We start from the raw sequence: 15,156 nt of genomic DNA, 5'->3' as shown, positions 1-15,156 counted from the left end.
ATATATATATATATATATATATATATATATACATATATATATATATATATATGTGTGTGTGTGTGTGTAAATTTAGTATACCTTATATGTTTGCCAAAAATGGTGCAATGTATAAAACAAATGAGTGCCAATGATGAAATTATTTATGTTGTAACTAAGGATTATAATGAATGAAAAAAGTCTCTATCCATTGTTTTTGTACAGATGTCGACATGCATGACTTTAGTTTACATATATTTATTGCTGCTTAAAGGTTACATATTTTATTTTTGATACCATTTTTGTAACATTTCTTTGAAGAATATTCGTGGAGGCTTGAGTGCCCTGGATACACCTGTCGTATCTGTAGCCACACCTGGAAGTACAATGACTAATCCGTCCCAGTTAGCAGGTAATTAGAACCTTTCATTCTTTAATACTGAATTCTTTATGTGGTTATGCTAATCATTTTTTTAAAAAACTGTATCAATTTCATTAATGTTTCCTCTGTATATGAGCATAAGGAATGTTTCTTTGAAGCTGTCTTGCAGACAACCATGTCATTATGGACTGATGACTTCAGTGGACATATTGGGTAACAACATGATGACAACTTCACTGAATATAGAGGTTAGGGATATGGTGCAAGAAATGAGAAAGGATTAAGACTTGGAATTTTGCAGTTCAAATAACAATCTACAACACTAACTTCAAAAAACTAACTAATCACCTGATAACCTAATCAGGCATATACACAAGCCAGATAGATTCAATGGGAGTATCATAATCATCAACTGCTACAAGAGCAAAAGGGATACTGTAGAAAGGATTAACAACAGAAGTATCAGAACAATGAATCATGTTATGAAAGCACTATTAGTTAGAAAGAAAATTTACTTAGACGAGATGCATTTGGAGTTGGTGCCAGGCTAAGATACCACTGATTTGCTCTTTCTGTGAGACAACTACAAGAAAAGTTCTTGTGTGAAGAGCAAGCCACTGTACCTTGTATTCTCAATTTAGAAAAGGCCTTTGAGAGGATTCTTTGCTCCATAGTCTGGCAGTTGCTAAAAACTGGTGTAGATGAATAGCGTGTGTGGACCATGCAGAAATACTGTCAGCAAGGTGAGAGTTGGCAATGTGTTCAGCAAGGAATTTAGTGTGCATATGTGTTCATCATGGCTCCATTCCTGGTCCCTTGTGTTCATTATGGCTGTTCAGGCCATAACAGAGGGGTTTAAAACTGACTTTTCATGGGAACCCCTTGTATGTTAGTGACCTAATTTTTGTTGCTGAATTTGTTCAAGAATTAGAGAAATCTCAAGCATAGAAGCAAAGACAAAGGTATTTGCTAGAAAGATGTGTGATGTAGTCATGCTCAGTATACAGAAAAGGAGTGTATGGAAATTCTGTGTTTTCCTCTCAGTGTAAATTATAGATAAATAAAGTAACTGACAAAGAAGACTTTGTTTATAGCAGATCTACAGGAATAGTTAGCAGTAGGTGCACCAATGAAATAAATTCTTTCAAATGCTTGGAAAACTTCCTGAAGTAGTTGGTAACTTTCCTCACTTAGATTACCTAATTTACAGAAAAGAAATTGAGCGAGTATGCCCTAATGGATGTGTAATGTTAGTGGTCATAAATAACAGAGCTTGTGGCCAGAGAGAAACACTGGGTATAAATGGAATCAACTGTGTGGAAGAGAAGGCATGTCATGTGTCTGTAAGGAGGATGACATACACTCAAGTAAAGAAGTTTCAAGCACTCCAAGTAGAAAGAACCTGCAGAAGAAGGTATGGAGTAGGAGGCAGAACCTTGTATTGGAGATGAGTGACTGATAAGTGGAGATGACCTGTCCAACCCATGCAAACATGAAGAAAACAAACATAAAAATGGTGATGATTCTTGATTTAAATGAAATTTTTGGCCTTGTTTTTATTAAATATTTATCCCTTTTTATAAATATTAGGAAAATATGTGATTAAAAATAACTTTTGTAAAAGTTAAGTTATAGGATTATCATCATCACCCCCTCCATATTTCTGTGCTGGAATAGGTTGGATGGGATTTTTGAGGTAGTATTTTATGGCTAGATGCTCTTCCCAACACCAAACCTTTTAATTGTATCTTACAATGTACAAAGATACAGTGTATCAGTACTAAAAACAGGGTGATTTATTTCATATTTTAACATTATGAATTCTATCATATATGATAAAGGGTTAACTAGAATGTGGAGAACTGTTTTCAAATAATCGTTTACTTTTGTATATTTTTTAAAAATTTTAGATGATGCCCAGTTTAGTGCAGAATTAGCTGGTTTCATAGGTAGCAACAAAACGTTTCTAACCCAATGGGCGACTCAAGGTTCAGCTCATGGTCCAAGTCTACAACTATCTGCCAGGTAAAAATTTTTTCAAATTTTTCTTGTGTATATAGTAAAATTAATTATCATCATCTTCATAAATACACCTACCTTCTTATCCTCATCTGTTTACAATGTTATCTAATTGAGTAATTTTTTAATGATTATGCAATATCATCTTGGTAGTTTGTATTTCCATTTATAATTTAACAGCCTTCTTTTAATTGATTAATATACTGTGGGGCAGAAAACGAGAAACTGCATATGTTGATTAGATAATAAGTTGTAGTGTATTTAAGTTCCAATCTTGCATTCTTGTTATCGCCCAAATCGGATTACATATCTAATTCAATAAGTGTCAGGAAATTGTTAATTTACATAAAAACCCTTTTGTCATAGCCTCAGAGAAATTTTGCAAGGTAGAATGAGGATGTTTTCAAGATCCACCTCAGATGAGAATGGGGCTTCCTACCTCTGTAAGAAATTGACGAGAGCCCTTCTTAGTTTCCAGGTCCTTAACTGATGCTCTCCCCACTCCAGGTGAACCTTAGTATGATACCATACATGCATATTGGTTGCATAATTAGTGCTTAAAAAGGATTGGAACCTAGTCTACTCTTGTTTGGTTCTGTATTTTTATTTTAAAATTTGAATTTTAGTCTTGCATTAAGCATGTAATTTTTTAGATAATATTTTCCATAAGAGCTGTAGCTAGCTAGTTGGTTGTTGGCATTATGTGATTTACATTATGCTGTATCCATCACTAAGTTACTTAACTCTCAATGCTTCATTTCAGATAGTTGTATGGGAGTACCACAATAAATATAGTTCACTGCTTATAATATTAAGTGTTTCATTGGCTTGCAATGTTTATTTCAAGCCCCACCTCCTCTATGGGAGGCACTATAACATATCAGCATTTTAAAACTTTTTGCAACCAATCTTCCTAAGATTACCCTGATTTTTTTATACAATCTTTTTGTTTTAAAGTATTATAACTTAAAACCTCCATCAAAATTTCAGGTCATGTTTCGAACACCAGTTTAGTTATGATAGTTATTTCAATAGACTCATCATTATTTTCAAAATTTATTGTAAGAAAGGTTGTAAATTTCAGCAAAAGTATGTTATCAATACTTTACTAGGTTAGACATTAATTTTCCAAAATACAAACTATGAGACAGTTTTTCAATTTTTCTTTGCTTATCTTTGAAGTTTCGATAGCAAAATTATGCTCATTCACATTTGGGAGCTTAATGATTATGTGTGAGATAGTAATACAAAACTGTGTAGCCTGGCAGAAACTTTTTTTTTTTAATATTCAATCAACACATACATTTGTTTGTTTATGTCAAGTGTAGTTGAAAATACATACCACTTACATTTTATTGCTATGTGCTGGCTGTCACTACCTCTAACACTACTTAAAAGAAATGGCCTGTATCAATTCTTACCAGTCTTATGCTTAGTTATGATTTTCTTTTTCTTTCTGCATTGTTCTCAGGTGTAAGTTTCCCTCTTCTCTTTGTACTTTGGACTATCGATTTTACTCAAGGTCAAACTGTCTACTCTTTATTATTTCTTCATCTATTTATTATACTTTTACAAAATTACACCATTTGACTCCCAAGAGTCTTCGAAATACTGTGTTATGCTGAGTACTAAATGTAAGGAGATTAATCCAATAATATAAATCACTTATCCAATTATTTATGTAATTTTTCTGGTATAAAACCATGTAACCTAAATTAAGTAAATATCTGTGAAAATATTTCCCTTTTATTTTTTTTAATTATTACTAACGTAATGTTCTTTTCTCTTTTTAAAGCGCAATTCATACAACGGAAAGTGGAAAAATCAAAAGTGAACCAGTCACACCACCTCGAGATTCAACATCCCCAAATATATCTACTCATCGCTTACAAACTACAGTTGTTCAACATCTGTCTCCAAACCATCACAATCCATCTCCCTCATTACATCCCGTCCTCCATCACCCTATCAGTGTCACAGATCATGATGATCAACCATCAGCTGAAAAAAAGCCTAGGGTAACAACTGGGGATTGATTAACAAGATCATTAGTCCATAAATCCATTTTCATGTAATCCTTGATCTGTCAAACTAATGTTTATATTATTACATTTGCTACCTTGCCAGTAGGCAGGTTGACTGAGTCATATCCCCAGAGTTTGCTCTGCTTGGTGAGTATCATCTGTTCTACAAAGAAAAAAATATATTAAAGAGTTGGTCTCTAGGTTGCCTTTAGAATTGTCAGAACAAATTCATCTTGGAGTGCCCAGAATTATGAACGAGCTCACTAGCATTGAAACTGTCAAATTTAAAGAAATGACCCAGTCACTGTTGAGTTGTATGTTTTAGCATGCAATTTTTATCTTTTAATTTCATTGGGTGAGAGTATTATTTAATAATTACAAAAAAAAAAAAAAAAAAAAAAAAAAAAGAACATTTATAGTTTATCAGACAAATCATCTTTTATAAACATAAAATGTGTGTATAAGTATATCTATGTGTGTATGTGCATCCGTATATACATACATTAGCACACACACACACACACACACACACACACACAATCCTCCATTCACATACATATACACACCCACAGATAAACATGTCAGGGAGATTGCATACTTTAGCATCGTTTTCTTACATGCACGTTTGTAAAATATTGTTTGTGTGCATGTAAAATGTATGAATGAACAATTATTGTGCGCCTGTGTTCTCAACTAATTCAGTGTGATATTGCTGTTATCAAGTAGATCTAATCACTTGATTTACATATTTATATTGTTGGAAATATTTCATATTTGAGATATAGTTGCTGGTTTTTCTACACTCAACGGTAATAGCAACTAATATTATTGAGATCATTAGATTATAGATTAACTTCAAACTGCTATGTAGGAAAAGAAATTAAATTATTAAGCAGCCAACATTTTTCTTTTAAACGTTTTTGTGGAATCAAATACTAAGATTTTTAAGCATTACATAGATATCTATAACTTGAACCTTAGGAAGGCTTGCCATAGATTGAAATCAATGTGTATAAATTTGTAAACGTAATTTATCTTGTTTCATTGTTAATTGCCATATGGTTGTACCATACCAGACCAAATATATATATATATACATATATATTTTTATGTAATTTTTTATAGAAAATGTACATGCTTAATCTAATTAATGTCATGCAAAATACCAACAATGAAAATTTAGCTCCAACAATAATTAATTAATTGGTTATAAAATCAATTTTATATTTTTTGTATATTTATCATGTACGCTTTTTCAAGTATTTATTTTTAATTGTTGCCTCTTGTTCCTGGCAGAAAAAGTTCTAAAAAAAAAACCATGGAATATTTATAAACATTTTGTAGTAGTTATATCAGCAAGAGATACATATTGATATTGTTTTCTAGAAATATTGCTGCTTTCTACAGTTTTCAAAATACATTTAAAACATTGTACTAATGTTTTATTTGTTAATTCATTGGCAATAGAGTAGGTTGTTATCATGACAAGCTCTTTTGTAGTTTTCATGTCGATACATCTATTTCATCATAAAGGCTTGTGGTGATATTCTAAAGGTAAATTTTATACAAAAAGATAAATTTACTATTCATTAGATGATTCTTCCTCCTCAATTTGTTTCACTCTCACTCTCTCAAATATAGAATTGTTTTCCAGCTGTAATAGATATTTTACAACAAAAATTTGAAATCAATTTTACAACTAGTGTCATTTAGATTTTTAGTGTTTGAACTGATAAAATTTGCTAAAGTTGATTGGCAGCATTGGTTCTCTAGATTTAACATCTATTAGTTAACCTATTCGTTAACAATGAAAATGGTAATTTATGAAAATATCTTTTGGAATGTAACAAAATGATCAAAAAATTAGTCCGCTGTGTTCAGCTAATGAATATACATAATATTACTCAGCGCTATTAGTAAAAATCAGTAGTTAGTAAAATAAGTTGCTTGCTATTGATAAATCAATGCACATAGGTGACTGAAAGAGACTGTGATGAGCTTTTTATCCACTTGTGTGGTCTATGTTCTTTATAAAGAAAAAAAATATTCAACATAATCTCTAAGTTAATAGCAAAATGTGAACATATCTTGATCTGTTATTTTCATTCTGTTTTTACATATTCAAAAGACATGAACATTTGTCTGATTAAAAATTGTTTGATGAAATAGTGAAAGAAGAATTTTCTATAATGGATCAAGATTTTTATACTGACAGGCCATTCCCTTTCAAATTTACTCCATTTCGCAAATGATTTATTTTCTAAAGATATTACACACGGATTTGTTTTTAATGTAAATATTTCTGTAACCGAATAGGTACTAACCATTGATTTATCTCTTTCATTTGAACTTTTAACAGACATCACTTTTGTTAACAGATTTATTTATTTATCTCTGCATATTATTGACACATTAACTCGTTAATACCAAAAGGCTAAATTATTTCTGATGGGACTTCATGATTCTGAGTTTGATTTCCATGTATTGTCCTCTGAAAGATATTTAGTTAGTTAAATAATTTTTTGTAATGTTAAATGCATGGTTAATGTTGAATGCTTGAATGTGCTTACAATTTATATTCATCTTCCTTAAAGTTTTTTTTAGTTTATCAGTTTATTTTTTACAATATATTTTTTCTTAATGTTATGTTATAAAATTTATTTGAATAATTATAGCTTATGATTTTTATTTTTTCAAAAAATCAGTTCTGTAAAAATTTTATTTTGTATTCAATTGCCTTCTTAAAAAGTAATTAAATCATTTAGAGCTTAAAGATTTGATTATATTTTATATTTAATTATATTTTATTCAAGTCAAGCTTGTAAGTAACACTAACATAAATATTAACGGTATTAAGTAAATAAAATACAATAACAATCTCTACGAAAATACCTGTAATTTTAGGAATTAATTTGGAAATTTGAAAACCAATCCTTCTGTACACGTTACTCAGTTTGAAGTTCGGTGGTTAAATATAAAATTACTGCTTGAATACTGCTGCTAATCTGGTGTAAAGGGACATAACTTGCATTAGTCATAAAAATTTCTATTCGTGTTCTATTCATATATTATTGAACAAACTTACTCAGAAGTTTAGAACTATCACTGTCATCTTTGTGTGGAAGTGCATATGCATATTTGTTTTTTCTCTCAAATTCTCAAATGTTGCAAAACATTATGAAGTAAGCTCAGAAATCATTTGTTGTTTTATATAAAAATGAATTATGTTTTAATATTTAAAAAATTCTGTTTATACAATGGTTGTATTTGTATTTAAACAAAGTAGGACAGTGGATGGCAGAATTGTTAGTGTCAAAGAAAATACTTTGCAGTATTTAGTCACAGCCCTTTATGTTCTGAGTACAAATCCTGCCGTGATTGACTTTGCCTTTCATCCTTTCGGGCTCAATAAAACGAGTATCAGTCATGTACTGGTATTTATATAATAATCGATTGTTCTCTTCTCCAGAAGTTTCTGACTTTGTGCCATGTTAAAAATAATTCTTATTTAAACAAAGTAGATTACAAAATAATACCTTGATAATTATGGAGGTCGTGTTCCTCTTTCTCCTCTTTCAAAAATATTGAAGTTTTCTTAATCAATAGAAATGATTTATTATTACTACTATCCTTTCTTAGTTTTAACATTTATACTAGAGTGTTTGTATGAAGCAGTGAATTACAATTCATAATATTGTCTTTATGCATTTTATGCTGTTTTAATTTGACACTTACACTAGATCTCTAATATTCTAGCTATTTCTAAGTAGTTTTGAGATATTCCATTCTAATTTTTATCTTGATTAACTGTTTGTCTAACCTAGTACATACTATTCCTAACACTAATGGTATTACATCTATTTCAGCAATTATATAGCTGCTATCTCAGACTTGAGGCTTTAGTACTTAATTTTTTTGATATTTTTTTCCTTTTCATTCTGTTACTCCCAGGAATTACAATGTTGATTCTCTTGTCTATGCTAGCATCATCTGGTTGCTTAACTCTCTAACATTTGGTTTTATTGAATGTTGATATCAAAGAATTTATACACTTTTAGACTAATTTATACATGAGGGCTGGAGGGCCTCTGTTTCTTCTTTCAAAGTTGTTTTCTACACAGTATTCATGCCAATATCAATTTTGCCTTCCATCATTCAGATGATATAATCAATTGTTCCCTCAACCAGCAAAAAATAAATTTCTGCCTCAATAAGAATTGTTACTATTATTATTGAATTAACAATCATTAGAGCACCAGACAAAATGCTTTGCAGTATTTGTTTCAGTTCTATCTTTTGAGGTCAATTTTGCCTTAAATCCTTCCAGTGTCAGTAAAATAAATACCAGTCAGGTAATGATGAGGTCAATATAGTCTACTACTTCAAAGTTTCTGGCTCTGTGCCTATATAAGAAAATATTGCTGGTAAAAATTAGTGGAGCACAGGATTAAGTACGTTATGATATTTAGATTAATTCTTCAAAATCTTGCTTAATTTAGCTTTGCCTTTCATTCTTCCAGATCCATAAAATAAACAAATGGAATTGACCATGCTCTTCTTTTGGACATAAGCCTTGTACCTCAATAAAAAATATCTCTCTTTTAAAAATTTGATTCAACTTTAGTGCATGCAGTGTTGTTTTCTCTAAGTGTGTTAGATGTGTTGTTTGTAGAGATTCTTCCATAGTGTGTACCATGCTTAGTTTCATCATTTTTTTTTTTTCTTTAGAATGCTTATATGACATTTGGAACCTTGTTTTTACTTATATTTAATTTTACTAATTCTTATGAGTTTAATTTCTATTTATAATCCCATACGCATCTATTTTACATCTACTTCTAGGTTCTTCTATCTTGAGTCTCTTAACTCCAAATTTTGTCAGGGGAAGTGGATATATTGATCAAAAGACATGCTTTCTAAATTCAGTCTTAAATGATATCTGGCTGTTTGTGTTAATTTTCATGCTAGTTTTCTTGGACTTAAATCAGTGTATTATTATGACCCAATAACCATATATGGTTGTTTTTAGTGATGAATAGCAGTTTTTTACTAAATGTCTACATCATATTTTCTAACCTGTTTTGATATCCAGTCAACATCTGTGACTAAGATTAGACAACTTGACACAAATGTAGTCAATTGTTTTCTGGTACCCACTGTACCTCTTGCACCATCAGTAATCAAATGATGAAAAGTGAAGTATATTGTATTTTTATACATAGAATTTGATTAAAGCATAGGTGTAATAGAATCACTTAACCTTGAAATACTTCAAATGAAATACATACTATAGGATATATTGATAATAATTAATGTTATCATCTAATAGAGAACTTGATACAGATAATTAAATTTTTTTTTTTTTTATAAGAAAAATTTACTGTCACAAGTTTTGCCTTGGAGTGGTTTATTCAAATATGCCTCTCCATGGTATGAAACTTGTCACTGTTTTTTTAAAGTTATATATTAATTTTTATTTTTTATGTCAAGTTATACAAAAACAATTTAACATTAAACTGAAGGCTTACTCAGTACACTTTAGTAGATTCATGTTTATTGATTTTTTTACAAGGTAGTAACTTCGATGTTTCAGCTTGCCCACTGTAATCAGGGTAAGCAAACTAAAACTTTGAAGTTACTGTCAACCTTTTCCTTGTAGAAATTATATATACATAGACACACACCACACTCACACATGGTTATAATTTCAAGATGTTTATTTTTAAGAGAAGTTAGAAAATTCAGGTAAAAGTGAAGTGAAACAGTCCAACTGTAACTGAAATATAATTTATTATCTAGAGCAATGTTTTATATTTACTTTTCAAGACTAATCCATATATATTTTGCTTTTGTTTATCTCAGATATTCTACTTAATTTTATAAATATCAAAGCATGTCAGTTTTTATGGTTTTCCTGAGGGATTGTTTCAGCCTTCTTTATGGTTTTGTTGTTCCTAATTTTATGCCCCATATTTTCCATCTTTGGTCATTATATTATATCAATTTTTAAACTCTTTCGCTGCTATTATTTGATTATAATGGTTATTATTTTAATGATATTAAGATAAAGGGAAATTTTAATTCCTTTATAAATTAAAGCCAAGTATTATTGAGGTAATAAGAGTCTTTCGTTCCCATCATAGTATCCTTTTAAGAAGATGGTTTAAGTTATTAGGTTATAAAGTTATGGAAATAAAAAGAACTACTTTAATGAAACTTTGATATATGCTGATCTCTTCTGAAATTATGGTGTTCATCTTATTAAAATAAGAATGAATAATGTTTAAAATATGTACCATTATATATTCTGATCTCAGCATTATTTCATAAATGATGTTTTCTTTCAGTCTGAATATTTTCAGTTTAAGATATTGTTTGCAATATTTTATTTGGTATATTTTAAGGGTTGCTCCGTGTGTGCGTGTGCATGCGCGTGCATTTTTGATTGAGGATACAATTTAGTTTTCAAATTATTCGTTGGCATTAGTGAATGTACATTACATCTTTACAATCCTGTTAGTAACTTAATTGTTAATTAGTCTGTTGACTAATTTTGAAATCATAAACAAGTTAACTCAGATACATACCATTTTGCGTCTTGTAAAAATGGGAATTTTAATTTTTTTCATATAGTAAATTTGAATTTGAGACTGTTTTAACCTTGTAAATTTATGTTGGTTGTATTCTCCATCACCATAAAAAAAAAACAACAAAAAAAAAGATATATATTTGAGCCTGACAGTATATTCTCTTACATTATTCTAAAGACGTTTGTTCATTGTATTTACTAATTGGTAAAGAAAAGTTCATCACGATTTTTGTCAGCTACAATTTTGAAATTTAAATTAAGATTCTAAAATAAATGCAGTCATGAATATCGGTGAATTTGTAATTCCTTTAATAAATGAGATAATACCTTAGAAAGTTGTAGTTAGTTTTTGTCGGCTAAATCACTATAGAAAATCCATGTAAATAGTTAGTCATTGGGCACTTTTCAAAGCATTTTGAAATAAACCAGTTAACTGTTGTTGTTGTTGTATCAAAAAGCTCTCTATAGTTTAGATTTAAAACCTATGTTTACTAATTTTTTTCCAGATGCAATACCACATAGTATTGTATTAGCTCTAAAATTAGTAGTCCAATATTTAGCATCGTCTAAACCTCAAGATATAATTATGGGTTTTCATGTAACTATTAAATAATTTTCTAATTAAAAACTAAAATTCTATTTCACACAGCTTCTGCTACTGATTCTCTGTTGATGAAAAGCAAGTAGATCGCATTCAAATAAAGTTAGTTTAAAAAAAAAAAAAAAATTTTAATTAAAAAGAATTGATATTACTACTTATAGTTTTTATATCAACTTAATTGAAATTTTATCAGAATTATATACTAATATTTTTTTTGTTTTGAATGTATACACACATATACATATATAAAAAAGATTACTAAAACAGATACATATGTTTTATCATTGCTTTTTAATAAGTTTTTTTTAATGTTGATGTATAATTTTAAAATATTTTTTTAATACTAAAGTTTTAGTTTTATTCATATTTTAGGTTTTAAGTTTTCTTCTAAATTAAACTTTTGATAACTATTTTGTATGAACTAGATTGGATGAATTTAATACTTTGAATTTCATGGGCAATGAAAATCATTGTTTTCATGCTTTATGAGATAGTTTTATCACTATAATTCTCTAATTAATTTTTAACAGTTTCAACATTCTTATGCATGATGTCACTGTTAGATTTATGTGTAAAAAGTAAAGATTCTGAGGTCAATGGCATCTTAGCCAAATGTGTGCGTATCAACACTGTATCAACTGGACTAATGAAAATTGTTATACACCACTGGCCACAATACATTTCCTTGCATTATTGGAGCTTTCAAATGATGGCTAGGAAAGACAGTCCAACATACCTCTTGAATTTACAGCTGAGTGGACTGCAGCAATGTGAAATGAAGTGTTTTGCTCAAGAGTACAGTGCATTGCCAGTCTGGGTATTCAGATCATGATCTTGCATTCACAAGTGCAATACTCTAACCATTAGGCTACATGCCTTCACACACACAACTGTATGGATTTATTATTGATCAGAACATGAACTATTTAAGCAATAATCTAGAAATTTTTATTATCACAAATTTCTGAATTTCAATTATATAATGGATAGATTTTCTTTCAGTTTTAGCATGTAACAGCATTTCTCTTCTCTGAAAGAAACTTAAATTTAATTGTATATTTACATATTTTTAAGTAAGTTTACTTATGTGTTTGTATGTATAAAGACATATATGTATATTGTGTGTTTGTGTAATTGCACACATACATACATACACACACATACATGAGTATGTGTGTATGTATGTGTATTTGAGTGTATATACAACTTTTGATTTTACATTGTATTAAACGGCCCAAAACACTTATATTTTTTTTATTGCATGACAGGAAATAGCAGCTACCGAAATTATTTAAAATGAAAAAAGAGGAAAATAGCTACTCTTATAGTCTTTCAAATATAATTAACATATATTTGTCTAAACACTTGGTGTGCTTGAATGATTGAAACTAACTGTGTGTCCTGATGTAGAAAAAGAAAATATCTGCTTAGTTGTGATTTGTTTCAATCAACTCTAGATACCCCTAGTAAGAAAAAGTTTGCTTTTCTTTGTTGATTCCCACTTCCCCATACTCCTTTTTTTTTAAACATTTGTTATTATTTAAGTTGATTTATCAACAAGACTCGGTCCATCTAAACACTGACTTTTGAAAGCTCTGATCATTATGTACACCTGATTTGCGTGGAAAGTTATCTTAATCATGGTTTATTTAATTTCTTTTCTAAAAAACAAAATAATAAAAAAATACAATGAAAAGTACGAAATAAAAAAAAAAAAGGGTATTCAATTTTAAATTGTTTTTGTCTTTCCATTTGAATGCAAGTGAAGAATGGAACTGATATATGTATATATAATTTTTTTTTTTTTTTTTTTTTTGTGAATAAAAAAAAAAGTACTGTAAAGGTTTTTTTTTTCTTTTTGTTCATTTTTATTTATTTTTCTGTACTGGTATTCAATCATTTCAAGCTTCCTTTATAAACTTTATCACTTTTAGCATATGATTTGGCAAAACCTGTAAAGCAGTTTTCTGTATTTAGTTTCATTCCATTTATCAATATTTTCCATTCCTCCAAACTCAGCTGATCCCTTCAAATATTTATATTCTGGGTGTGATCAGCTCAGTCAACTGTACCTTTCATGTGAAATTTTGGAGCATTGTGTTAATGTAAGCAGTCATTATTAAAGGTAAATACGGCAGTGAGCTGACAACTGGTAGCATGCCAGGTAAAATGATGAGTGGCATTTCATCTGTGTCAATGTTCTGAGTTCAAATTCTGCCGTGGCTGACTGTGCTTTTTATCCTTTTGGGGGTCGATAAAATAAGTACCAGTTGAACACTGGGGGTCGATGTAATCAACTTATCCCTTGTGCAAAAATTTAAAACCAATATTAAAGGCATATCCAATAAACTAGAAGACAATCATATGAGGACCAGCTTTATTTCTCTGTTAGAGCTATTCTTTACCATTCTCATTACAAATGCTCTTTGTATACACAACAGGCCCATTTTTACCACTACTCAAAACAATGGATTCATTTCTCTGTATAAGAGATAATTCTTTGCAAACTAAGTTCTTGATATAGTTTTTGTTTCTAGTTGATGTGCTTTCATTTTTTCAAGGTCATTATTTGCTATAATCAGCTTAACACAGTCTTAACTTCACTTGATATTTGATTTATGTTAGAAAACATTATTACAGTTCTTAGCAAATCTAACTTATGCTAAAGTAGCCAAAGGCACCTTCACCTTGGATATTATGAAGCTTCATATATATGCTAATCAGCAACCCAGACTTTAGAAAGCAAACTGGTCGCCAAGTATTTATTTAGAAAATGAAAGCAAAATAAACTTAGGCGTTTTAGGACAAATTAATATGGTCACATGTTTATGCTTGTTTGTCACCAAATAGTTTGTTGGAATATATTTCCATAGCTTAATTTTGAAGTTTTTATGATCTATTATCAAATAGAACTGGTTGATTCTGAGCCTGCTCTTTAACCGTTTAGCATTTACATCTGACCTCTCACACCTACCCAACAATGTCATACTGAAAATAAAGAATCACTTCATCAAAATTTCAAAGCTACAAGATAATGTATGATTACATTTGACAGAGTAATCTGAATCTAAAGAGTTAAGTTTAATTACCCAAAATTAAGATAATTTCAACATATTTTCTTACAACCTAGAATTTCAAACCTACCACATTATCAGTGGTATGTAGTGATGAAAAATAATTAAATTATTCTATATTGTTTTTAAACTTATTTATTTTCATATGATTGCACAGGTAAGATGGGTATTTTGTGGAAGCAGTTGTTTTTACAGCTGGATACTTTCCCTGGCACTAATCACTCAATTGTGAAAGAAGGGTAGAACATGAGTTTCATCAGGAAAACTAGAGCAATGCACAATAATGGTCATACTAATTTGAGAACTTTTGTCCTTGTAATCATCAGTCCAGACATTTAAAAATTGCGTTGTTAATGTTGAGTGTATAATGTAAATCTGCCAATTGGAGACAGTTTTACTATAAGAATTTTGCTATATATATATTAGTGATGGAAGCATTATTAATACTGAATGACAATCTTTATATCCTGTTTGATGTGGATGTATTA

General features: G+C 29.7%; 1 protein-coding gene and 1 long non-coding RNA gene across 8 annotated transcripts in view; one reads left to right on the top strand and one right to left on the bottom strand.

Moving 5' to 3' along the window:
• Positions 1–13,440, top strand: part of LOC106880463 (myocyte-specific enhancer factor 2A) — a 35,600-nt gene extending 22,160 nt beyond the window's left edge. For all 7 annotated transcript variants that reach the window (XM_014930395.2, XM_014930392.2, XM_014930394.2 and 4 more), the window contains 3 exons: positions 301–391; positions 2,272–2,386; positions 4,176–13,440. In XM_014930395.2, coding sequence (XP_014785881.1) covers positions 301–391; positions 2,272–2,386; positions 4,176–4,416 — 447 coding nt within the window. In that variant the 3' untranslated portion in view covers positions 4,417–13,440. The remainder of the gene's footprint in view (positions 1–300; positions 392–2,271; positions 2,387–4,175) is intronic.
• The window catches only part of LOC106880466 (uncharacterized), a 40,344-nt gene that overhangs the window by 5,346 nt on the left and 19,842 nt on the right, over positions 1–15,156 (bottom strand). The window lies entirely within an intron of this gene.

Source organism: Octopus bimaculoides, chromosome 4, assembly GCF_001194135.2.
Source record: "Octopus bimaculoides isolate UCB-OBI-ISO-001 chromosome 4, ASM119413v2, whole genome shotgun sequence".
Taxonomy (NCBI): domain Eukaryota; kingdom Metazoa; phylum Mollusca; class Cephalopoda; order Octopoda; family Octopodidae; genus Octopus; species Octopus bimaculoides.
The sequence above is the reverse complement of the archived record's forward strand: the minus strand, read 5'-3'. Positions and strand labels throughout refer to the sequence as shown.